Source organism: Lissotriton helveticus, chromosome 5_1, assembly GCF_964261635.1.
Source record: "Lissotriton helveticus chromosome 5_1, aLisHel1.1, whole genome shotgun sequence".
In the NCBI taxonomy this organism is placed as follows: domain Eukaryota; kingdom Metazoa; phylum Chordata; class Amphibia; order Caudata; family Salamandridae; genus Lissotriton; species Lissotriton helveticus.
In genome coordinates this window covers 1,990,451,230-1,990,478,819 of record NC_136065.1, presented here as the reverse complement: position 1 = coordinate 1,990,478,819, position 27,590 = coordinate 1,990,451,230, and the positions used below count along the sequence as shown (strand labels likewise).

At 44.9% G+C, this 27,590-nt stretch overlaps 1 protein-coding gene across 1 annotated transcript in view; it reads right to left on the bottom strand.

Annotated features, from left to right (window-relative positions):
- The window catches only part of LOC144756139 (uncharacterized), a 51,482-nt gene extending 32,879 nt beyond the window's left edge, over positions 1-18,603 (bottom strand). Inside the window, exons 1-2 of the mRNA XM_078645706.1 lie at positions 17,552-18,603; positions 9,101-9,424 (exon numbers count right to left, since the gene is read on the bottom strand). Of these exons, the coding sequence (XP_078501832.1) occupies positions 9,101-9,424; positions 17,552-17,953 (726 nt within the window). The 5' untranslated portion in view covers positions 17,954-18,603. The remainder of the gene's footprint in view (positions 1-9,100; positions 9,425-17,551) is intronic.
- Between the last annotated feature and the right edge of the window lie 8,987 nt (positions 18,604-27,590).

Below are 27,590 nucleotides of genomic sequence, written 5' to 3'. Positions count from 1 at the left end.
ACTGTTCAGAGAAAATTTAAAAAAAAGGTAGCTGTCAAGATCATGTGACGGTGTCCTACGACTAGTTCACTACGAAGATAGAAAACCAGTTTCAGGACAAAATATTCTCAGATCAAGGGTATGGAAGAGGCATTCACATGTTTCACCAATAGAGATGGATGACTCTGGGTCACCTCCAGACCCGGAGGACTCTTGAGGGATTGGCTTAGGGACATAGAGCCAGTCACGTTTGTGACTCTCTAGGATAGACACAGGGACATAGAGCCTGTCACCTTCAGGACTGGATGAGTATGGGATGGCAGAGAGACACAGAGCCTGTCACCTTGTGGTACGGATGACTCTCTGTGATTGGAACAGAGGCATAGAGCCTGTCGCCTTTATGACTGGATGGCTCTCTTAGATTGGCACAGATAAATATCTTGCTACCTCCAGGGCCAGATGACTCTGTGGGATTGGCACAAGGACCACAGCCTGGTCCCTCTAGGAAAGGATGACTCTTGGAGACTCACACGGGTCACAAGCCTGACGCCTCGAGAGAGAGAGAGACGATTCTGTGAGAATGGCAGCGGGAAGATGCATAGACAGCCAAATACGTCTCGGACTGGATGACTAGAAAAATTGGCAAAGGGGCACAGAACCTTCTGCTTATATCAATGGATCACTCTGGGGAACAGGCACAAGGAATATGAGTGGATGTTTCATTGGTATTGTCACTGGACCGTATAACTCTACACCTCTAGGACTGAATGGCTTTTATAGCTCTATGGCTCATTTGGGTTCATGTGGTAAAGAAGAAACTGCCACCTATATAGACTTCTCATGGCATTGGCACATATGAACAGACAGTGTTGCCATTATGAGTGGAGGGCTTGGAAAATTAGTACAGGGGTAAAGAAGATGTATGGGAGGTTGCTTGCTTTTCACCAATGCCACATTTGGTTACTAAAACTCACGTGAGGACTTAAGACTCACCATGTCAGGGAAGCACTAAACTGTTCAGCTAATCTATTACCATTGTTTAGAGTACTCAGAGTTCAGAGAATATCTGGAAATCTGGTCCCTGATGACCACGTAAACTATCATATGATCACTGGCCTGCCATTCTTGGGGCCGATTACTGAGGATGCATCAGCTAATCTGCCCTAAAAACAACATCAAAAGCAATACCGTCAGGCAGGTGTACCAGCACCTCCTCCGATATCAAGGCAGCGAGACCTCTATCATCAAAAAGGTCAATTATACATTTCAGATCTTCAACACTAGCATCAGCAGTCCTCTTGTCCTTCTAGATCCCTAAGCTGCCTTCAAAACCATTGATGATAGACCTACTTGATGTGGTCTTACTAAGAATGACCTTCGAAGAAGTGGTCACTGCGTGGTTTGCATCACGGAGACAAGCTGGTCTGGATGGGCTGCTCCAGGTCCGAGATCATCCCCGTCACCTGAGTGTTCTTGAAGCCTTCACCCACTTAGCATCAGTTAAATAACTCCTCTACCGTCTAAAGAATTGTTTCTCTGTCCCATTGAAGCTTGCATTTCAAAGGACTACCTCAAACTAAACTCCATCAATGGAGTCGGACATCACTGAACTCAAAACAGCTTCAGGAAAGACTCGGGAGCTTCACTCTACAACTCGTCAAAAGCAACATGGGCTTGGGCTTCCAAATAGCTATAAACCTTAACTTACCCTAACTTCAGGGCACACAAGACAAAGACCGCCTAGCACCATTTTAACCTTTCTGAAAGAAGTGGACTTTAATATCGCCATCCAGGTATTGGCCGGTTACCATCATTCCAGAGGCAATACCGTGGTGGGAGGCATGCCCAAGACCCACCGGACACCCCTGAACAGTGCTTTACATGCAGCAGCCTGCTTCATCGAAGATGTTCAAACATACTGTAGAACCCCACCAACTCTCAGGAATCTCAATTGACTCTCACGGCTTGCTTGCATCACATTCAACACCAGCAGCCATATTTGTAAGGAGGTCAATTTAGGAGCTCCGTGAATGCTGACTTTTAAGAAAACGATCTGCGTGGAAGGGTATACTCAGACATGAGTCCCTTGCTCACTGCTCCATCAGGATTCAAGCAAGCCGGGCCGACGAGGCTGAAATGCCAGAAACCGGTCCCCGGTAGCTTGTCTCCTTTCTGGTGAAGAATTGGCTTGGTAGTTTGGTCTGCCCTGTTCCCATGATGCACTGGGCCAGGGACAGACTAATTTGCATATAGCCAGGTTCTGAGCTGGGATGGGGCAGTGAGCTAAATAACGGTGATGGATCAAGCCCTGATCTTTGGACTGGGTAAGAGTGGTCTGCTTAATTCAGACACTCTGTTCATCACCACCCCCTTTTCTGAATCATTTTGTCCACCATAAGCGTGGAAGGGTATACTCAGACATGAGTCCCTTGCTCACTGCTCCATCAGGATTCAAGCAAGCCGGGCCGACGAGGCTGAAATGCCAGAAACCGGTCCCCGGTAGCTTGTCTCCTTTCTGGTGAAGAATTGGCTTGGTAGTTTGGTCTGCCCTGTTCCCATGATGCACTGGGCCAGGGACAGACTAATTTGCATATAGCCAGGTTCTGAGCTGGGATGGGGCAGTGAGCTAAATAACGGTGATGGATCAAGCCCTGATCTTTGGACTGGGTAAGAGTGGTCTGCTTAATTCAGACACTCTGTTCATCACCACCCCCTTTTCTGAATTATATCACATCTATGGCCACAAGAGAACAAGATCCTTAAAGACATCCGGCTTGTATGAAGACTCAGGAGGCACGTGGGGAAATTGTCATGATTGACTCATATGCTCCACATTGCCCAGTTTCTTCCTCTCCTGTTAGAGCAGATGTGTGCTGTGAGTACACCTATTTTTCACATGACAACATAATTCTTTGTAATGTTATGTTATGTTATGTTATGTTATGTTATGTTATGTTATTTATTCTTTTATATAGCGCACGGCTACTCAAAAAGAGTGTCCCGGCGCTTTTATTGGAGAAGGAAGGCTGCCACATAATAACATAACACTGAATAAAAGAAAAAAAACAGAAATACAAAACAAGTGCAAACAGAAAACCGGCTACTGAGTGAACAACCAGGTTTTCAAACCTTTTCTAAAAGCAAAAAGACTAGAAGCTCCCCGGAGGGCGAGCGGCAAAGAATTCCACAACTGTGGTGCCAGCAGACCAAAGGAGCGGCCTCCCAGGCGCGCTCTCTGCACACGCGGGACGACCGCCAAAAACAGAGATTCTGACCTCAAGGACCTAGTCGGTTGATAAAAGACCATTCTCTTTTGAAGGTATTTAGCTCCCACCAAGTGGAGAGCTTTGTAGGCCAGAGTCAAAGCCTTGAAGGCAATCCGTTTCCGGATGGGAAGCCAGTGCAGAGTTATCAGCAGGCCAGACGCACTGGCCCGCCTGTTTAATCCAAAGATTGCTCTCGCGGCAGCGTTTTGCACCACTTGAAGCCGCTGCAGCAAGTACTCTGGAAGGCCCAGGTAAAGAATGTTGGAGTAATCCAACCTGGACCCAATCAGAGCCTGCACTGTCACTTTCCTGTGCTCCTCGGACAACAGGGGAAGGAACCTCCGCAGCATCCTGAGGATGCCGAAGCAAGTGCCCGCCACCCCAAGGATCTGGGATTTCAATGTTAATCCTTTGTCCATCTTGACCCCCAGATTTTTCGCGACATGGGAAGAGCAGGATGGAGGAAACATGTTAATCGGCCACCAGGCCTGCCAGTCTGGCTCTGTGTCACACCCGAAGAAGAGTACCTCGGACTTATCGGAATTGCACTTGAGGCTGTTCAGATGGAACCAATGAAAAACAGCCCCAAGGCAATCCCGGATACTCTCCTCCTCAAAGTCTCCTCCCCTCTGACAAGAGAAGAGGAGCTGGGTGTCATCAGCGTAAGACACGATCCGGGCGCCATACGACTCCGCCAACGCCGCCAATGGGGTCATAAAGATGTTGAAAAGGGTTGGGCTCAAAATAGAGCCCTGTGGAACCCCGACTCCCAGAGGCGGCATCACGGCGGAGTCTGGCGGCGCCCAGACCGTTTGCCGGCGGCCGGCTAGGAAGGAAGAAAACCAATCGAGCACCGTCCCCCGTAGACCTATCTCAAAAAGTCTTGCGAGAAGGCCATCATGGGGGACGGTGTTGAATGCCGCCGACAAGTCCAGCATCACCAGCATGACTTTGCCCCCTGAGTCCAGAACACCTTTAATGGTTTCTGAGACCTCAAGGAGCGCAGTCTCTGTGCTTAGATGGGGACGAAAACCAGACTGCGTGGCATGCAAGATCTCATTGGTTTCAAGAAAATTGGAAAGCACAGCCTGAACGTGCTTTTCCACAATCTTCGAGAAAGCCGGCAGCAGAGAAATAGGCCTGTAATTGACCGGGGCCTTCGAATCCAGGCCAGATTTTTTCAATAATGGAATCACCATCGCCTGTTTCCAGGCTTGCGGGACCACTCCCCTACTCAATGAGAGATTTAACAGCGGGTTTGCCAAAGGGTTGATCACCTCTGCAACTTTCGCTAAAAATTTAGCGGGGCAAGGGTCGAGGGGCGACCCCGATTTAAGATTGCCCATTATCGCTAAAGAGTCCGGGGCAGACATCGGTGGAAACACATTCAGCGTCACAGCTGGGAAAGCCAGCGGGGATAAGGTGATCTCAGGATTAGTCTGGACCATAGGTCCAGGCGATGGAAAAGAATCCTGTATGCGTTGAATCTTGCTCGTAAAGAAATCAGCAAGATCCGAAGCCCAGGTGCCAGACGGTTTCTCATCCGAGGTGTTAGACCATGGGGAGATAAATTCTCTCACAATGGAGAAAATCTCCTTGCAGGAATTAGAAGCAGCTTCTATTCTCCTAGCAAGATAGGCTTTCTTTTCCAGGCGAATGTCCCGGTGATAAGCTTTGACCACCGTCTGATAGGTCAGCTTGGCTACCGTATCATATTTAGCCCGCCAAGCTCTTTCGGCTACCTTACACTGCTGCCGCGAAGCCAACAGTGCAGCGGTAAACCAAGGCGCCGAGACCCGTTTCGGTGTCAGGCGTGGTGTCAATTCCGGGGCCAGATCGTTTAGCCTGTCTAGAAGCCAATCTTGCAAGGTCTCCAGATCCCTGTCCAAATCGCCCGAGAGGGAACACGGGTGATCCACAGCGGCCTGAGCCAGCAACTCTGGGGTCACTCGATGATAAGCTCTATGGACCCGGCCCTGTTGCTGTGCCAGGGCAACCCTCGGTTTAGCTATGCCTTTGATCGTATATTTGGCAAGCAGATGGTCTGACCAGAGTACACGTGTAATCTCAATCTCCTCAAGCGGGGAAGACGAGAATACCTGGTCCAGAGTGTGCCCCTTCTCATGTGTAGGCCCCTGCAAATAGGGGATCAGTCCCAGCGGGGTCATAGCCTCGGAAAGTTTAATGGCAGCAGGGTCGGATGGATCATCCATCCGAAAGTTAAAGTCTCCTGCCACAATGCAATGTTCCGTTTTCAGGGCCAGCCCCACCAGCACGGAGTCCAGATCTTCAAAGAACGTGCCGGGTGAGCCCGGGGGTCTATACACGAGCAATCCCTTAACAGAATGATGTGGAGACAGAGTAATAACAAAAGCAAGGGTCTCCGAACCTCGAATGTCCTTTACTGGCAAAATCACACACGAGATGCCCTTCCTGACCACCAAAGCCACTCCACCTCCCCTGCCCTTAGCTCTATCCTTCCTGAAGATGTTGTAATCAGGCGGAATTGCCGTCACGACATCTGGGTTGGAAGAATCACCCCACCACGTCTCAGTTAGCATAAGACATAGCGGCTTCACGGTATCAAGGAGCTCAAAAATGTCCTGCGCATGTTTACCCGCTGACCTGGTGTTAAGTAGCAAACAGCGGTAGCCCACACTAAGAGTATTATAGGTGGGGCATGAAAGCTGAGAGCGGTTAGGGCGCCAGCTACAGACCGGGCAACAGGATTTCCCGCGATGACGTCCAGGAAAGACAGTGCGGCAGCCTGTGGCCAGAGTGTCAAAAGAGCGAAGGTCCGCAGAAGAGTAGTGCAGCACCGGTACCCCAGAAGGACACATCCCTAGTGAAAGAGTGGAAGAGCCCCACCCGCCGCTCCGATCGCCTCCGGGACGCTGACGGGCGCAGACGGGCAGGACTCTGGCTTGACTCCGGCGCGAGTCAGGCGCTACCGCTGCGCGTCACCGCTGCGCGGGTGAAGCAAGCTTTAAGTAGGGCTCACCTGTGGTGGTGATAAGCGCTAGAGCGCTCAGCCAGTGGCACAGTGGACACTCGCCCCCCCCAAGATGGCGGCCACGCGCCAAAAACGAAGCCTACAGATCGTAAATCCGCTCAAAACGCGGTGAGGGGCCCAATTTAAAGTGCAGGTATGTGGGCAGTACAAGCACAATTAAAAGCAATGTTAACAAAAGTAAAACAAAGAAAAGAGCAAAAACGGCGATTACACACAGTTTGACCTGGTACACCTTTGGAATCTTTTTTAGCCTGCTCTTATGCTAACTGAGCCACTTGCAATGTTTCAACAGACAAGCATGTGCATGTATCCTGTACATATGGATGACCATTTTCAAATGGAGAATCTGCAGAACATTAGATTCCAGCCCTACAAGTGCACAGTTCTGTCTCCAAGGTCACCTGTTCCAAGGGACACTGTGCTATGGGCCTCCAACACATGCACACGCACCGAATCGACTTTCTTATTGACTTTGGCAGTACATTCCGTAAAATGTGCTACTTGTGGAGAAGAAGAAATAGCTTGTTCATTATGTTATGGAGCATTTATATCGAGCAAAGTCCACCAATTACTTAGCTTCTGGGTGCTTTATACAGACTTCCTTCTGTGGTTGTGATCAATCTACTAAAATACGCCTTGAAGCAAAGTCATTCTGAAGCTACATCTGATTAGGTGTGGTTTGGAGGGGGTGGTGTTGACCCTTAGGGAGATGCTGCCTAATTTGGTGGATCATGTGGACATCCAACCAAACGTGTTTATGTGTTCCATATAATGGGCTGCCTCTGCATGGTGGTTTGCAGCTAGAGTCCAGGTCTTACAGTCCTACGCCTAACACATGCAAGTTTGTTTCTGAAGGACCTTTTAAGGGCGGGGGGATGTATTCTCCTTACTGATGGCAAGAACAAAAAGTAAAACATTTGGTGGTTCTACCTGCTGTTTTCGACTGGGTGATAAATGCTATAGCGATAGGCTGCAGTCTAGTCATGTGGGCTAGTGGTTTGGAAACCTTGTATTTGATTAGTAGCTCTGACCTGACTGTTTCTTGGAAACCTGAATGCATAATGTTACATCACTGTGCCCAGGCCCTACGTCTTGTCCCCAGTCGTGGTCTTCCATTTGCCAGAGAATCCTTTCTGACGGGTCTGGTCAATGCCTCTCCCCCATAATTCTGGCTATGGTGTTTTGAACTTTCAGGTCTAGTAGTCGATCTTCAGAAGGATTTCAGCGTAGCAGGGGACCAGGACTGTGTAAGTATCATTCTTAGGGTGGTGGTCCAGTGTGACACCGAGGTGGTTAAATTTACCGGGGTTCTAAAACACAGTTTGTGTGTAGAAGCGGTTTTTGGATTCCTGTCTAGTTGTGTGTTCCTTTGAGGCTGAGAGTTCTTATGTTGAGCATTCAGGCATTTAACTTAAGTAATGTCCTGGAATGGAGAGAACGAAATTAATTACCGGGCTATTGGTTGCAGTTAGAATAGTTAGCATGTAAAGCACATGAAAGCATGTGTGAGAAGCAAAGTAAGAGGGAGTGTTTAGATGTTTTGGAGAATATATGTTTAGAGGCAAGTGTTGAAATGGGGATTGGTAAATGGTCTTGTGTTTTGTCTCAGAGGTTATTGTACCTCGATGGGAAGGTTTGGAGAGGTGTAGTGTGGTCTACTCTGATGTCTTTGAGGGTATGCCAAGTTGGTGGAATATGCGTCAGAGGGCGTAGGGATAATGACATATTTTTCTACTTTGTTGGCCTGGGGCTCTGTGAACCGCAGGTACATTTGACACGCCGTGTGCTCTACTCATTCTGGAAATAAAAACTCCATGATCTGAACTGAGCCCTATGGGAAGCGCAGTGCAAATTATCTCGTAGGATTCTCCTTGTGTGGGAAGTGAGTGTGTTCAAAATGGCAAGTGGTCAAATGTATGTTGCTTGAAGAAACATGCCAAGAGGCCTAAATTCATCCAAAGGTCTCCAGAACCCTTCAAGTGGTGACATCACAGATCACCCACAATATACTTGGAGAGCCCCAAGATGGCATGGGTTAGAAGGCAAGGCTTTTCATGTCAGCAAAAAAACTGCATTTATAGACAACAACCCTTTGCATTGCTGTAATTTTTAAGCTCGTTCACATGTTGAAAGTGATATCACCACAAGTCTCAAACTACAAAGTGCTGTTGACTAAAAATCCACAACAGACTGATGGTGTCACACATTACAATGTGCTATGTTTTGTAGCCTAGCAGTTTACAATAGATGATAAACTGAATTATCCAGCAAACTAATAAAGCCAGAGTACTAACAATAACAACCAAAGTTGTCTTTATAGCTGTTTATACCTCATCCCCTGAGTCAGTCCCATCCAACAGAGCAGGAAGTAAAGTCAGTAAATGTATCGTCACACACCCCTGTCCGTTTGTACTCAGGTTAACAAGTGACCTACTCTGTCCATTATTGGCAGAGACTTCAGGAAACCACAACAATCCTACCTGAGAAATATCTGTTTTTGTAGAGAGGGCCTTTATCTATGACATATTCACCAGGAATGCTCTGTACACACAAAACCTAATAAACAATTCATCACATTGCAGAAAACCAGGGTTAAGTAAAAACCAGGACAGACTTTTCTTCAATTTCAAGAAAAAAACTGGAAAACAGTATAACACATTTGCAACCACTGCTCTCCCCACAGGGTCTACAACACTTTGAAACTCAAAGCAGCACAGCACAGGCCACTTCATGTAGACCTAGTTGCAAAAGCATTAGATTAAGTACATAGAACTCATGTCATCTTAGCTTAGGTCGTGGGCACTCACAAACTCAAAACATGGAGTAGCTACAATTAACTTACGTGGATACATGTGTGTCTGGCCTCATCGTGACATGTGGGTCCATGTATTGACCAATGAGGTTCTAGCTCCTCAGGATCCGGTTCGGCATTGGTGATGTCATCGAGCTCACGCAGCTGACCAACAACCACGGCTGGTGACCACAGTGTGGCCTTGGGCATGGGTTTGCAGGTGGGGCAAGACCAGGAGCGGGCCACACAGGCCCGACAGAAGGAGTGACTACAGGCAGGAGTGATGGGGTCAGCCACTGGACAGAGACAGCTCTCGCAGCTCACTACCTCATGGGTCGGTGAAGAACTTCCACTGAATAGTGAGAATTCTGATACCTGGAAGGTAGCATGGATTGTAGATCCCAGCATGAAAGACAAAAAAAAGGGGTTCAGGAACAGGGAAGAAACAGTATTGCGAAATGTTTTGTTACTCCCAAATGAAAAGTCTTTTACATTACAGGTAAGTAATTAGTCAGTTGAGTACATTTAAGTAATGATACATTCAGAAAAAGGTAATTGTTAAAATCTAAAACTGTCAATTAAAAAGGATTACACATTTCCATAATATATTACAAGCATTTTGATAATAAATACATGTATATAATAAAATTAATTAAAAACAATATTATTTTAAAAGAATACAAAAAGAGTTTTGAGAAAGGGGATTATATATGTTTGCATGTGTTTCTAAATAGATCTATACACATGTATATTATGCACACTGTGGGTACCGTAAGTGGAGACTTGTATGCAAGTTAATTATTGTAATTGCATTTATATAGGGCTTACTACCCCTGACGAGGGATCAAAAGCGCTTTCGGCGAGTACCATGCAACTCAGCAACCCAAAAAGGATTAGTGGTGAATCAGTAAAGGAAAATAGGAAATTCATTTGAACAGAGGACTATTAGTTGGATTGAAAAGGATCATGGAGGGATAGAAGAGGGAAGGGTCTAGAAAATGTATATTTGGAGATCACAGCAGCAGGGTGAGGTTTGGGATGAGTAGAGGGAAGGGAGGAGAGTCAGAGGGAATGGTTTAGAGAGGCTTGTTTGGGAGAGATGAATAGTAAAAGAGGTTTGGGGTAATGCAAGGAGGGGTAGAGGAGGGAAGAGTCTACAAAGAGTTACTTTGGGGTCATAGTTGTAGAATGAGGTTTGGGATGAGTCAGAGAGTGGAGATAGAGGATATATTGAGGGAGGTACAGGTATGATATAGGGTAGTGAATTGAAAATGCTGAATTAGGGGTATAGTAATAAATATTAAGACACATAATTATATGGAAAGTATAGATTTATAAGTAAGGTAATAAATAAACTCAGACTTTCAAGTGTTTCTGCACTTGAAGCTAATTTGTTTTTATAAAAAAAATTCTTCTTCAATAGTGAAGTAATTGTAGATGGATAGTTATGATAAAAAGGTACTTATTTATGCAGTGACCTATATACATAGTAAACACAGAATAACAGAACTATAAGTAATATGTACATTTGTTAAGCAGAACTAACGAGTATCTGTATATGTATAAAAAATGATTCTTATACACATTTATACAAAGGAATACACATATTTAGGTACATATATATATAATAGAAATAACTGCTTACATACACAGGGAAATGCTGTATATTTATGTTTCATCATGGTGATTATGTGGGGAAGCAGTCTTCTGAATATAAGTTAGTTGTCCATGGATCTTATGTTCGGGGGTAAAGAGTTCCATAGTTTGGCTGCTTGAACAGAGAAGGATGTGCCATCTATATTTTTTTTCTAGTATGGTGTGATTTTGAGGCAAGATGCCAATCTAGAGCTGAGATTCCTTTGTTGAATGTATTTAGTGTTTTTATTCCTGATGAATACCGGTCCTTTCCCATGTATCGCTTTGTGGGTGATAGAAAGCAGCTTGAAAATGGATCTTCTGGCAACCGGTAACCTACATAAGGCCTTCAAGGCAGGTGAAATGCAGGCTTGTGGCTTTATATGTAAGAGTAGTCTGGCAGCAGATCACTGTAGTCTTTTTATAGTTGTTAAAGATGATCCGTGGTAGAGGCTATTTTCATAATTTAGTTTAGACAGCAAAAAAGAGATAATAGCCTGGTCCTTGTGTGGAAATCCCAGGTGGGGGGAGATGTGTCGCAGAGTTTCAATAGTAATGAAGCTAGATCTTGCTAGTTTGTCCACTTGGGTAATCATTGATAGCTTGAAGTCCAAGGTAATTCCAATGTTTCGTACTTCCTTTGATACTTTAGGCAGTGTTCCCATATCATCAGGCCATGCGGCGAGTGAGTCATAATTTTTCCAATCGCCACATGTGAGTATTTCCATTTTGGAAGCATTCAATTTGAGTTAGTTCCATCTCATCCAATGATCAACAGCTCAGAGGCAAATTCAAGTTTGTGAGTTGCCAATGTCTTTGTGGTTTTCTAGTTTAAGCAGTATTTATGTGTTATCTGCATGGTTATAGCAGGGATGTGGAATTCCTATAGCTCAATGCCCGGGACATATTGTTTGGGGTCAAGGGCAACAAGTATTCATGTGTATTTTAACAAGTAGGCACAACCCCCTACAGCACCTACAGCACAAGCCCTTTGGCTGCCAGTTTACAGTACCACATTATGGATCAGGGAAAGGCATTGCCTGCAGTTAAGGTAATATTTGTGTCCATGAGCTAATGCTGTTCAAACTTATATTTATGGTTCATTAATGCAAAACCTTTATAATTAGGGTGAGCGATCTAAGTAAATGTAAGCTCATACTGTACTACTGATAGTGGTTCCAGTATAAAAATGTGTACACACGTTTTCAATGTTTAGCAATATGAGGCTATGTATACTTCCCCTAGAATGCACTCTGATTAGATGCAAATATTTCCAGAAGCTTAAAAGCAAGATTGATGATTCTTTGCTTTCAAAATAAAATGTTCACAAAACAAGGCAAAAACATTTCTCTAAACTACTATAACGCTTCAGGCACTGTTTTCTTTGCAGCATCATTTAGTGAAATGTGTTGCCATATGCTAATATTACCCAAAAATATTCATAATGGAAAATCAGTGTAACCAGTTTTAATAAGATTATGGGGAACATAAAAATAAACAAGCATTGGTAAAGCCAGTAGGTCTGAAAATGTTGGTCAGCCGTTTGGTATTGTCAATGCGTGACTTGTTTTGGCATGGTTTTTGTAAAACCTTATTGGTGTGGGAGCTGCCGGGCCCTCACCGTTATACCAAACATTGGTAAAAAGCAAAAATTGTTTTGGTCTCAAAAAGCACACCTTGCCAAAGTAGTTCCTGGCACTGAACAAAACAACTGTGTTGATTATGCTCCTTGTGAAAGAACAGAATGCTGTCACTCACAGAGAAGCTAGCCGACAGACAGAGGGAGAGTCAAATTTTTTTTTTTAAACAGAAAAGGTTATGGTTATGCCAGACCTAATTAGGGGCCCAATTATTAAATAAAGTCTCAAAAGTCCACCCATGTCCTTGCAATAAATGCAGGTGTAGATTTGCTCATGCGAAAATCTGAGTGTTTGCAAGTTCACTTTCCCTCCAACCACTTTTTTCCCAACCATGATAGACGTTTTTGTCTGCCATTATCAGGAGTAAATTTCCAACCTCTCTCAGTATGGGAAAGATTAGAGAAGAGTTGGTGAAAATCCTTAAAACATGCAAGAGAGTAGGTTTGCACAGACTCAAAAGGGCATTTCAACCCTGGAACTGTTGCTTACCATTACCTTCAGCACCAGTATTTAGATTTGCGGAAACGTGGCAACATAAGAGATTTGCTAATATTCAAACTCAACTTCGGAAGGAGCCCTGGTCTAATCAGAGAAGCTATTTATGAGCTCTTATGTAATGAAATTGCTGCCATAACTTGTTGTCGCATTACATGGCACAAAAGGGAAAAGTGAATTGTGTTACAGGACAAGTAGATTTATGAAGCAACCTGCCTCGTGGACAAGTAGATATTTTATTAAATTCCACACCCCCGTTATAGCATGTGAGGTGAAATTAATTGATCAGTAACTGTAATGACTTCATGCAGATACTGAAAAGCATAGGTGAGATGATAGATCCTTGAGGGACCCCTGGTTTTGTGAAGTACGGTTTGGATGAGAAAGGGAGGGGTATGTATGACATTAGTTCTGGTTTTAAAGTAGGATATGATACAGGCGAGGGCAGTTGACCTCTATGCTGGTTTTGTAAATTCTTTGTAATACAGTGTCATGGTCAACTGTGTCAAATGCAGCGGAGTGGTCCAAGAGAAGTTGTGCAGCAGCCCCGTTTTAGTAAACTGTATTCTTAAGGTCATCCTAGTTGGCATGAGGGCAAATTCTGTGCCTTTTCCTTGACGGAATCCTATTTGGAAGTCTGAAGGTATGGCGTTATCTTCAATGAATTGTGACATCTGGGTGAATGCTGCTCTTTCTATCAGTTTGTCCATGAAACAGCCGTTTGTAATTAAGTTCAGCGGGTCCAGGATTGTTTTCTTTAGTAATGGACGTATTTATGACTTTTTTAGGCCTTCTGGAAAGATTCCCATAGTTAAGGAATCATTGATTCTTCTTACTGGTGTGGCAGTAGAGGTAGTTAGAAGAAATTTCTTGAAGGTTTGTGGTGGACATGGTCAGTAGGGCTGCCGACATGCCTGTTAGCTTATGACCAAGTTCATAAATTCATTGTGTGATATTTGATGGAAAGAATGCAGAGGCTGAGTTAGTCTATTCTTGGAGGTTTTGTTTGGAAAAGGGTCGGTGCTGGTGGTTTTTCTTTGTTTTAAATAGGAGTCTGTGTCTGCTTTTGTTGTGTAATGATTGGCCACTTTGTATGTGAATTCTTGAGTAATGTGATGAGCTCCTTCTAGGCAATTTGGTTTACGAAATTCAGTGAAAATTTGTAAGAATTGTTTTTTTTGCACATTTATCATTTTGGATTTTGTCTGAGTAGTATATTTTCTTAGCTTTTTGGATTGCTGACTTGTATAATCTGTTACGTTTCTGTAGGTGAAGTTTGTCTTGATTGGTGTTTGTTTTGAGCCAGGTGCGTTGCAGCGCTCCAATTTGGTGTTTTATCTCTTTTAGTTCTGTATTCTTCTAAGGTGCCTGTTTTCTTTTGTTCTGTTGTGTTGTTCTTAGCAGCATTAGGATATCATAAGATTCCTGTAGCTTATCTTATAGTTTTTGTACAGAATGTATTGCTTCTAGATCTGTATTGGCTGTTAGTTGTGTTTGTAGGTGTTCAAAATTGAGTTGGTTCCATGGTCAATAGGTGGATGCATGCACAGTGGTTTTAGGTGTGTTGCTTTGTGGGATTTTATGTAGGAAAGCAAGCAAATGGTGGTCTGGCCATGTGACCAGAGTAATCGTTTGAAAGGTAACTATTTCTGGATTGGCAGAAATGACATTTAGGATGTGTCCAGCGATGTGTGTATGGTTGTGGACGATCTGATGTAGGTTTAATGCGTCTAGGCCAGTGATGATTGTTTTTTGATGGAGCATATTGTGTCTGTCAAACCAAATGTTTAGGTCACCAAGAATGCATAGGTTGGAGAGTATTGTCATCAGGTTTGAAACTGTGTCTAGAAATGTGTCTGGGAATGTTGCATTGCTAGGTGGAGGTCTGTAAAGGAATAGGAAGTTACAGAAGGAAGATGGTGTAGGGTTGCATCTGGTGAAGAGAGCTTTACAACCTTGTATGGAGATGCCCGCTTTAGTGATATTTAATGTTTGTTTGAACATAACAGCTAGGCCACCTCCTCTTTTGGCTATACAATTTTGTGTGATAGTTTGATAAACTAGAGGAAAGGCTTCATGCAACACTGGAGGAATGTCATCTCCTAACCATGATTCATTGAAGAGTAAGGTTGTGCGTCAGCAAGAAAGTCGTAGATGTGATGTTTTTTTTCTTTACTTGTTGTGGGTGTTGAGACACCTAGATGTTTGTAGTATATGTGTGGAATGCATTTGCTCTGAGTGTACAAAAATATTTGTGGATGTGAATAGGTTAAGGTGGGAGCTGGTGACTTGACTAAGGCCATCATCTCTGGCCGTGTGCTCGACCAGGCCCAAACAGGCAATTGCCCTTGTCCTCTCCACCCTTAGCTGAGACGCCCGGCCTGAGATGCCCGGAGCCCTGACCTTAAATAGCCCTAGTGATCAGGTGATCCCTTCAGCCAATGGGAATCCTAGCCTTAAGCTTAACCAATCACACTAGCCCTAAGCCCTATGACCAATAGGAGACCACACTCTGTTAACCAATCACAGCCCTAGTCCTAGCAGCCAATCAGAAGGCGAACCCTAAGCCTTAAGTCCAATAGAAAAACCTAGCCCCAGGAACTGATCAGAACACCAAACCTATTAGCCAATCAGAAACCTTACAATAAGCTCTAAGTCCAATAGCAACCCTCAACACAGGGGCCAATCAGAACACAAGACTTATCAGCCAATAAGGACCCTAAAACTGAGTCCTATGCCCAATGCAAACACCAGATACAGGAGACAATCAGAGCACAGCTGTAAGGGGCATGTGACCTTAAGCTCAGGCTGCTGGGCAGGAGGCTGGAGCTGCTCTTCAATTCAGAATCTCCTTGGGAGACAAAGACTCAATCCACACTGGAGTTCCTGTTCAAACCTCTGCAATTTCCGCAAGCAAGGGGCAAATCTAAACCACTAACAATACTGCGTTTCCCACATTTGAACAAATCATTCTCCTGGCCAAAAACAAGTGCTACATACACTTTTTAAACACAGTTGAAACCCTAAGAGCAGATTTCTGTGGTCTCAAAGCACACTCTTCAAAGCCTCTGAGGTGTCTTTTGACTTTTGTTCCTTGCTAAGACCAAATGGGAGCTGGCAGTGGAGTGCTTTCCCACACGCCTTAGCACAGTCTAGGGGAAAACTAGGAGGGAAATTTAAGAAGTCACAGGCAAGTGAAACAGAAGATTTTAAACTACAAAGCCCACATAGCAACAGGTACATTCAAGCAGCCATGGGCAGGTGAAATAGCAGATTTTAAACTACAAAGCCAAATCTGCCAATGTTTCAGGTTGCTTATGAATGGCATTTTCACAATTTCAGTGTAATTATGAGTGACATTCAACAACTATGAGTGACACTTTCTCACAAGCAAAAATCAAGCAATGAAGATTCAGGAAACACATAAATATCAGAAATTACACCCATTTGAGCAACAATCTCCTCACATCCTATATCATTTTACACTTATTTGGACCACTGCAGCTAACCTGAATCAGAAGGTCTAAGGATAAGTCTGGAGTTCAGTGTATAATCAGGCAGCTCAGTTCCTACCGTCGCTAGCTACCCATAGATCGTTAGCAAGATAACACATTACTTGTGCCTAAGTTTAAATACAATTATGCCAATGTTTCTCTAACAACAAGGTGTTGTCTCAGTTTGTGCCCTTGTGCTCCTTTATATAGGTTTGTGTATGTATCCGATTGGGAATACAGGTGTGGCCCTGGCTATGAGGTGGCAGACCAAGAGTCTCCACTGGCATATGTCTGCATTTGATACCTTGAAATGTGTTAGTCTAACGCCTGATGACTAGTACATGGCAGGCCTGCGAAGCCCACAAAGCAGCAGGTACAGGTAAGCAGTCACAGGCAGATGAAACAGCAGATTGTAAACTACAAAGCCCACAAAGCAACAGGTACATTTAAGCAGGAACAGACAGCTAAAACAGCAGATTTTAAGTTACAAAGCCCACAAGGCAACAGGTAATTGTAAGCAGTCACAAGCAGAGGAAAATCCCTTTGAAAGTTACAGGAATTAACAGCACAAAGTCTGTCTTCTTACCACCTTCTTGTTTTTGTTCACTAGGATGTTGGGTACAGGGAAGCTGTGGCTCAGAAAATGGAGGAGGTATACCAGTTTTACTATATTGAAACGAGGAGCACAAGCACTTTACCACTGGTTAGCAGGGCTAAAGTGCACATCATTCTAAACCCAAGCAAAAACAGGGTTCGGCAAAAAGGGCAAAAAATGTGGGGTGGCCCTGCAAAAAAAGCAAATTTTAAGCACATACCTGTTCCAGGGGTAGGAGGAAGTGAAAGGTGTCTGTAAGGGTGACTCTTTCCATACCTCCAGAAGGTAGTGTGGCAGGTGTCTCTAGAATTCACCCTTATCTGTGTCTCTTTCCATACTTACTCCATGGGCAGGAGACAGTGATATAGTGACAGTGGCAGGTGACAGGTAGGTTTAACCTTACCTGTGTCTCTATGCACTCTAAGGGTGTTTGACCCTTATCTGTGTCTATTTCTATACTTTCTCCAGGGTCAGGAGACAGTGATAGGTCTCCCTAGGTTTTGGCCTTACCTGGGTCTCTTTCCATATGTACTCCAAGATGTTTGAGTCTTAGCTGTGTCTCCAGAAGGCAGTGGTAGGTTTGCCTAGAGTGAAGCCCTTACCTGTGTCACACTGGAAGGTATGCCTAGGTTGGAGTCCCTACCTGTGTCACTCTCATGGCCACCTCCAGGGGCTGCACGCAATGATTCAGGTGATCAAAGTTCATGGTGCACAGGACGCAGAGTGCCCTGTGGTCCTCCATGCAGAAGAGACTCAGCTGCTCCTGATGGGCCGGGCACTTGCCCGGGGCTGCCCGCTTCTCGCGGTTCCTGTGCAGCTGCTGAACCAGCTCAACAATTCTCTGGAGCGAGCGGTTAGGCCGCATAGGAGTGCTCTGGCTCTGGGTCCGACACTGTGGGCAGGGGCCCATGGCCAGGCCTCCCCAGGTCCGAGAGATACACGCCCGACAGAAGTTGTGTCCACAATCAGTCAATACTGGCTCCCGGAAGTACTCCAAGCAGATGGGGCAGCTGACCTCCTGCTTCAGCTGGTCTGCAGGATCCATGGTAGCGCCCTCTGCTGGCCTGTGCCGGAAGGGGAAGATCCTGGTACTGCCCTGTGCTAGCCTGGGCAGGAAGTGGAAGATTCTGGTTGCACCCTCTGCTGGCCTGGGCAGGAAGTGGCAGATTCTAGTTGTTCCTTTTACTGACCTGGACAGGAAGGGGCAGATTCTAGTAACGCCCTCTGCTGGCCTGGGCAGGAAGGGGCAGATTCCGGTAATGCCCTCTGCTGGCCTGGGCAGGAAGGGGCAGATTCCGGTAATGCCCTCTGCTGGCCTAGGCAGGAAGGGGAAGATCCTGGTAGCGCCCCCTCTGCTGGCCTGGGCAGGAAGTGGCAGATTCTGGTTGTGCCCACTGCTGGATGGGACAGGAAGTGCTAGATTCTGGTAGTTCCCTTTCCTGTCCTGGGCAGGATGGGGCAGCAGGACCAGAGAAAGCCCAGATCTTCAGATCCTGAACTGCCACTGTTCGAGCTTGCTGAGGTAAGTGCCCAGCCAAGGTCAGGCCTGCAGCAGAGGATCACAGCAGCCCCGGACACCAGCTCCTGGATACTTTCCGTGACTCGCTCTCTGTAGCGCCGATCTTCGTTCCTTAGTTCAGAGCTCAGAACCTGTTGTTGTGCACAGCGGTCGTCTCCGTTTCGTTTCCTGGTAGTGACGGATGCAGAGCAGAGCAGAGCAGGGCGGGGCGGGGGCGTGCTGGCTGTCTGCCAGGGTGCAAAGCAAACTCCTCACAGAGGCGGGTAGAAACCGGAGTGACTGGGAGAAGGAACTGGGAGACAGGGAATGTGGACAACAAGGAAGAGGCTGACACGCATGTGCCAACAGGCACAGCCTCCTGGCACCTGCTCCTGAATCCGAGACTCTATTTATAGATCTGAGAACCTGGCTGAGCATCTTAGTTTCGATTCCCGGCTGTAAAATAAAGAATATTGTGTGGTGTTGGGTTACCTACAGGTGTGTGTTTGAGGAGGGGAATTGGTGGGGGCGGCTCCCTCTGCCCAAAGTCTGACCCAGGCTGTATGCAAACAACTCTGAGAGATGCGAACAGGGCCGGCAAACCGAAAACAGGTAGGTAGACAGGAAAGTACCTATCTATAAGCAGAGCCTCATCTCATTTAGGTGAATGGTGACTGCCATTTAAGAGGGGGATACAAGTTTGAAAATAGGGGCCACTATGTGGACGTTTATAGAGGCATTCTGTTTTTAGTTGGGACTCTGGTAGATATGATTGAACAGAGGTAAGCTTAAATATAAACATCAATGGGCATACAGAAAAACAGACCAACAGCGTCAGAACAATAGTGGCAAACAAAGACAAAAACAAACACTGGTTGTTGCAAAAATTAATGGTATCGTAGTCACAGAGCTGACAAAGCAGAAGTGCCAAGTTTCACTTCACTTATGTTTGACTGTTTTCATCTTTTTCATATTTCACTTCACTTATGTTTGACATTTTTTATATTTTCATATTTTCAGTGCATTTATGTGTAATCAGTCTAGGGACAAATGATTACTGACCGTGCCTTTGGGTAATTTATCCCCATGTTGTGATTTCTATTTACTATGAGCACTGAGGATTCGCTTTGTATTTCCCGTAACTTGGGAATCGCTTGTTCAATATATAGGACTACCCCCACTTCCTATTAATGTGCATTGTATTCATGAATTTATGACTGTACATACTTGTTTGAGGATTATGCATTGATTGTTGTTGTTTCTTTGAAAAAGCAAAAAATCTTTTTAACTTTAATTTGTGTCACTAATTGTGATTTCAATTTTAGGTATTTTGAGTTTCTGTCTTGAAGAAGGCGCTGGTCGCCGAAACGCGCGTCGACAAAATACTCATTATATGTTTTTTATAGAGAGTACATATGTGTCTTTTATGAATTATTGTTTTTTTATGTATTTTACTTTATAAAGTAATTTGTTCCATATTTATCTAACGACCACCAATTGGTTTATTTTTGTATCTGATTTGTATGATTACATGTTTTTTAACTTCATATTTGTAATTATGTTTTGTTGATTTATGTTTAATAAAAAGTGCCTTTAGTTGGAAGTGGTTTGTCCCTGTCCTACCACTATTACGTGGGCAAGTTTCCTTCTACTGCCTAGGTTGATACCTTCACTGTGTTACTCCCTGACCTAGGGGTTGTGTTCTTATCCATTCCTTCAGGGAACCCTTGTTTTTTACAAGTTTGTGTAACATTCAGTGCCTTATGAGTGACATCATGAGTGACACCTTAACCAGAAGAACGCGGTTAAGTTCATGTAATGAGGTAAATATTTGGACTGAGCCCCTCGTAGGAATGTAATTAAAAATCCCACTTTTACAGGAAGTGATAAAACCAGGGTAGACTCTACCAGTAGTTGAGACCAGACTTTCGTAGCAGTGCTATGCCTATAGGAGGAAAATTACACTGGTGGGGTTTCCTCTGGATTTATTACCACTTTTAGAAATCTGAATATTCTGCATTATAGCCCATCCTGAAAACAGGCCCCATAGACTGTTGGCTTGTGCGTGATCTGAGATAGTGCCCTAGCCACAATATCCACACGTTCCCTATTGTTACACAGCAGTAAACTCCTGACACACTTTTAGTTTCCCACTCATCCTTCTCTTTGTCGCTTAGTCTTCTCTTTCTTGTCTCCTCCTTTCACTATATTTTGGTTCCCCACTCTTCTTTATTTTATCTCTCGCCCTCAATCTTGGCTTCTCCTCATACCTTTCCTTTGTTCATGGTCTATCGACTTTATGTCCCATCTCCCTCCATCTCTCTGGTTATCTTGGCTTCTTTTACTCTATTTCCTTGCGTCTTTGCATCATACCACACAGAAAATCATCCTCCCTCTCTACTCCTCGCTCCCTAAGAACATCACTTGCGGTGTACATCAAGGCTCATCCCTCAACCCAACCCTCTTAAACACATATATGACCCACCCTGGCCAACAACGTCAAAAGTCACGGATTGAACATCATCTGGTATGCGGACGGCACCCAACTCATCCTCTCTGACTAACAATCCAAGAACCATCAAGACAAGTTCCAAAATGCATGGAAGAGCTTGCCAACTGGATGAACAACAACTGTCTCACACTAAACACCGACAAGACAGAAGTACTCATCTTCGGGAAAGGCAAGGACACACACTGGAAGAATGAATGGGGGCCCCCTGAGCTGGGCCCAACTTCGATGTCCACAGAACACGCCTGCAAGCTCGGCATCATCCTCCACAGCCAGCTATCCATAAAGAAGCAAATCTGAGCCATCTCCAATACCTGCTTCCTCACGCTCCGAATGCTCAGGAAGGTTTTCAGATGTCTACCTACCAACACCAGGCGAACTATCAGGCAGGCTCTTGTAACCAGCAGACTTGACTATGGCAACTTCCTCTACCTAGGAATAACAGGCCAACTCATGAAGAAAGTCTAAACGATACAGAAGTCAGCGGCCAGACTCATCCTCGACCTCCCCAGTCAGACGCAGATAACCTCTCACCTCAGAAAACTCCACTGGTTACCAGAGAGATGCCAGTAGAAGCTACTCACCCACGCATACAAGGCTACCATTCATGAAGAGATGCCAGCACAAGTTGCTCGCCCAGGCATATAAGGAAATGCACAACGAAGGACCTGCATACCTCACCCAACGTATGACTTTTCACCAGCCCACAAGGAAACTCAGATCTGGATACCTCCCCCTAGGTGCCACCCATCACATTTGCCGGACTAACAGCGGAGGCTGCGCCTTCCCCCCTCTGGCGACCAAGACTTAAAACAACCTCCCTCTGTACCATAGACCCTCACCATCGCTCCAGCAATTCAGGAAGGACCTCAAGACCTGGATGTTCAATAAATAGGAGAACAAGCAGCAAAATCCGACAGCACCTCCAGACTCTCACCAGTGAAGCAGCCATACTCTACAAATCCTGATTGATTAATTGGTTTTTCATCTTTTTTGCCTCCTACCACCCCCTCTTGCTATCCTTTTTTTCTTTACCTACATGTATTACTACCTTCTTTTCTCCCTCTCACTGCTCCTTTTATCTGTCTTCCCTCCAGTCTCCTCTTTTTGTCCTCAGCTCATGCTCAATAAAAGGTAACCCCTAAGTATTATGCTAATTAAACTTATTATAATATTAAACACGCAGGCAAGCTTACAATGTGTCATGAAAACGTTAACATTTCCAAGTAAAATATCAGTTTATGGTTTGCATGCCACATTGTTATGAACAATATCATTTTTATGATACAGCAAAAATAACCTTTCCCTTTTCGGGGGGGCATAAAGGAAGTTTTCTATTGCTCATGATATAATCTAGATCTCTGTCCGACAGCGGCTTTGTAAATGTCAGCATTATGATGCTGAACTATGTCCTTGCCTACCGCAGAACAGAGAATCTATTAAAAGCAACTTGTTTTGCAGTTTTACATAGCGCCAACTCGAACCCGAAGGTAATGGAGCGCTTTACGAGCTCCAGTTGCATTTTACAAGATCATGTTTATTTGTTACCTATGGGGAGATTATGTGATTTACCCAGAATCACAGGATGGCGAATTGACGTCTGGATCGAACCTGGCTCCCTGGTTGCCAAGCCTGCAGATCTGGGGACTTATTTATGAGCCCCTTGCGACGCTGCTGCGTCACTTTTTGTGACCCACCGGCGGTGTAAAGTATGCGTCACACTGCGACATATTTACAAAGTGACACATCTAAGCAGATGCGTCAGTTTGTAAACCTGTGCGCTACATTATAACTGTGTCAGGTATAATGTATGTAGGGTGGGCGTTCCCCCACAAAAAAGGCTGACAGAAGTGTTGCAGTGAAATCTACGAGATTTGAATGCAACACTTCAGGGACGCCACTGCATCAAATCCATGCACCTGCGTCACAGCAGTAGTAAGACTGACGCAGGTCCTTTCACATGGAGCTTGTCCCATGTGAAAGGACACAGTGCTGCAGTTGCGTCTCTTTTCAGACACACCCATGCAATGCACCACTTTTGCGCCTACAGATACGTCAGGAATACTGACGTAACTGTAAATTCTTGCGACATGGAGCATCGTACAGTAAATACCGCGCATCCATGGTGTTGCAAGGAGGGCTCACTGAAAAGTGTTTTATCACTGTCTTCATGCAGCGATGCAGCACTTTTCATAAATGAGGCCCTGGGTATTTCAACCTCCTCTCGTCTACAAATAATTATAAAACTGGAAACTAAAACAATACATAGCCAACAAAGATGGGCTAGAGGAGGAGCTACGCTAGCAACCAAGATGGCCGCGTAAGCTCCCGGCTCCGCCGACCTCCGCCAGCAGCTCGTATATCCTGCTATTAATCCTGAACTCGCATCAGACTCCCGGGTTCATGAAGTATTTCTGCTTCTAAAGGTGTGATCCTGAGGTTTTTATCTTATCGGATGCCGAAGATATGCCGTGTTCCAATTCTCGGCCTACCATCGTGTGAAAGCCGGGGCCTCGATTTCTAGCTCATCCAGGTTGGAGTTGATCAACAACGGCCGCTGGACCTGGACTGAGCCCGGTCCCCCCGAGTGTCTCGTAACCTGTTTGTTTTCGGATGGTGGCATCGTGAACGGTCTGCACCGTGCACACAACAGCGTATCGCACCGGCTGCCGTGTCCGGGGGTCCGATGCCCGGAGACCCTGCTGACCTCCCGGGGTTGACGGACCGGGGCCCTCACTACTGGCGACGGTGTCGATCTTACACGACGGAGAGCGCCCACTGTGATTGCTGGATTTGCGTGACCTGTTGCCCCGGAGAAGCCGGCCTCCGGGGTACGACTCCAGCTCTGCCTCTTCGTGAGAGGGGATGGGGCGGACGGAAGGTACGCCATCGCTGCAGGCCGTCATGGCCGCCATTGAGGCGCTCCACTCACAGATTACCGATGTATTCCAGACACTGAGCATGCAAGTGGACGGTATCTGGGGACCGGTCTATGATTCTCTGTTAAGCTCTCATCCATCTCTGGTACCAGCGGTGCAATATACGCCTGAGATCGAGGTCCCCGGGCATAACCCGGATTTACTGTGCTTTGTTGACTCCCAATTCACAGCCAGCGAGCCCGTGCTTGTCGCTAGCGTTCCCTGCTCAATCCTGCTGCCGTCCCATTTGGATATGGACAGTCCTCTGTGCCGTTACAAATTCCTCAGTGACTGTTGGAAAGACTTGACATCTCTGGACACTATCCTTTGCTCCTTTTGTGGAAATCGTGACTATCTTTCAGTCTGCCGATCCTGTAACACCAGCGTGAACTTTGACAGTCGTTTTGCATTTTCAATTGAAATGGGGGTTCGAGTGGATAAGACTCTCGTGAAGTATCGTACTGGCCAGGGTTGAATTTGAGTTTTGGGTTCGATAACATAGCTTGACTCAATGCCGGGATTGTACCTATAACGTGACGGGAGTTGGGTGGTGCATTGCTACATTCCCCCGTTTGGTCTGTAAATTTGCTATATGTTGGTTTGATTATATTTCGGGGTGATTGCTTCTGGCGGGGGGCACGGGAGACCGGGGGTGTATTTGTTTTCTACGATTCTCCTCCTCCGTCTTTTCCCTTCCTTGGGGTTAGTTTAGTGGGCGACAGGCACGCTGCTAGTGGGGTTAGGTCATAGCCATCTGCAGGGGTGCAGGGTGGGGGGTTGGGGGTGGTTTTTTTTATTTTTTCTTTATTTTGTTCTATGACCTTTCTGTGTCCCTTTTCCCTTCTTCACAAGAGATGTGGCATATTCTCCTGATCGTTGAATCCTCATATCCGGGTGTCGAGTGTTGGACTCTCATATTCTGTATTCTGGATGGACGGGATCCGATGATGTTTGCTCGAGGCTATCTGTACCGTATTGTTTTATCTCAGCTCTAATTTGCTATTGATGTCTTTCAGATGCCTATAACTGTTGTGTATTCTCGTATTTGATCTGCCCGTTCACTGTTATGATATGTTCCATTGGACGATGCCCGATATGTATATTTCTACTCTTGTGTTATACTTAATAAAAATAAATATAAAAAAAAAAACAAAGATGGGCTAAGTAAGGAGACACATGAACAGAGTTTTCGTGACCACATAGAATTCAAACAGGCGACTGAATAATTGATTGTAGTGAAAGTAATGCATGCCGTGGTAGACCCACACAAAGAGAACAACAATGATTCAAAGGAAACAGGATGGGCCTGAATTAGAAGTCGCAATATAACAAAAATAAAAATAATGCCTGCACCCTTATTATTTAGTGACACATAATTATTTAAATGTGGACCAAACCATTAATAAATGTAGGTAGATCCGGTACCTCACTTTGTACCAATTACTTTTTTTATTTTAAAGATGATTTCATACGTGTGTTTATGCACAAATAAACAGATACACTGACATTTATACCTTACTATCTACATATATACACAATTTATACAAGACTGAAATTATCAATAAAGTCAACACAAACCTAACAACATCATAACACAATTTATACAAAAACAATTAATTCTCTACTTCGTGATTTATCTAGAGACACTGTCAAATGCCAGGGAACATTCAAGAATTATTCGCACAATCCTAATGTATAATTAATATACAAATGTGTTCCCATTGGTAAGCCGACGCGTTTCGAGTTGGGGCCACCAGGGTTCCCAAACTCTCATCAGGGCCTTTTGATAAATCTGTGTAGGAAGTGAGAAGAAAATAAAAAATCACTATTCGATCATATCATATATCTCGTGTTGCTCTTATGCCATACCACGATGATTGCCAATCATGTACCTGTAGTTAGATTCACTGTGGGAGCAGTCTATTTGGGGGGCTTTTCGTTGAGAAGGGCTGTATCTCTTGCTTCTGCCCGTATTACCATACCGATGTGCTAGTTTCTCTGGAACAAGAGAGGGAAAAGACTATGTGAGCCCCTTGGTATCACGCTGATAGTTTCAGAAAGATTATCGTATTAACAGATGGAACCTGCACCCGGTCCTACCTTGTCTTGAGTATTATGTACTGCTAGTGGACAATTGTTTGGACTAATGGCATCTTGCAGTCATTACCTATTAAATGAAAATGCGTGTTAGTTCAGAGCTTGAACGCCCTTCACCATTATTTAAAGAACAATGAAGAGAGCGACTGGAAGTCGTACCTGCACAAACATGTGCTTGTTCTGCCGCTTAGCTTCCTCTTGTGTTCGCCACTCAGGGACAAAATTTCAAAGCTCGGCTTGCGAGCGTGTTCAAATGAATTATTTCTGTAAAATAAGTGAATGGGCCGATTAATAGCTCGCATGTTTAGCCTGATTGTGACCTTTATTAAACAGGACAGACACGAACGGCACGGAGCTTACTTGTTTGTTTTTCTCCTAGTCAGCACACCAGTACCCGCTCTCGCGTGTAGTCAGGAATCATCCGACTCGTGTTTGATGCGGAAGACGTCACTTTTGTTAACGATGTGGGTTGGCTCTCAATGTTCAAGAATTATGGGAGGTGTAGTTTTTCTTAAGCTATATCACAATCGATTGTGTAATCCTTTCAGTTGCTCCTTTTGATTGAGCAGGTTGTGAATGTGATTATATGCAGTGATGCTGGGACCCATACTGTTGCAGACGCAGTCACACCCTGGATAATTCGGACATACTGTTTAGTCCGGTTAAAGTAGTGTTAAATTTCAAAATTAAATATGCTTCTTTTTGAAGCAGCATGCTGTCGACATCACCAGGGCACTGTTGACTATTTATTGTGAATAGTACAGACCATTCAAAATCATTTTCATTGTGGGATTTTTCAATGAAGTGCTCGACCATGGGGGCCGTGAGCACCTTTCTTTTCAATCGCGATTTATGTTGGCCTATGCGTGCATTGACCTGTTGGTTGGTTTTCCCAATATAAATCTTACTGCACGGACATTTTACCACATAAATTACATTTTTTGTTTTGCAGTTGGAAAAGGTGGAATGCTTCCATTTGACATTCATGTGTTGGAATTCATTGCCCTCAATAGTGTTGGCACATGCCACACAGTTCCCACACCTATGGTGGCCCTCCAAGGGTTTCATATTCCAGATGGACAATAAATCGTGTTTGTACTTAGGCCTGGAAATGTCCGCCCGGACAATTTGTTGCCCAACACTTTTGTTTTTTTTATAGGCGAATATTGGCCTTGGAAAAGGACATTCTAATCCCTCAAGCAGATGCCAGTTTTTCAAAACTGTCTGACGCATTCTATGCGTATCTGGGCCAAAAGTTGTCACACAGACAGGTCGATCTAGTTCTTCCTTCGGTCTGGACTGTAAGAGGCATTCACGTGGTGTGAACCGTGCCCTTTTGTAGGAATGTTTTAGGAGCTTTTTGGGATAGCCTCGATGTTTCATTTCGTCACAGAACTTCTGTGCGTGGTTGTCATAATCTCCTATTTCACTGCAGTTCCTACGTATCCGTACCAGTTGTCCATAAGGGAGATTTGCTTTGAGGTTTCTTGGGTGGTAGCTTCTATGGTGCAAAATGGTATTTTTGTCCGTAGCTTTTTTATACAGGGATGTTTTTAAATACCCTTCAACACAAGTCACTTCAACATCCAAAAATGTCATTCGGGTCGTGCTTGCCTCCATTGAAAATTTAATGTCTGGATGTCTCTCATTCATCCAACCG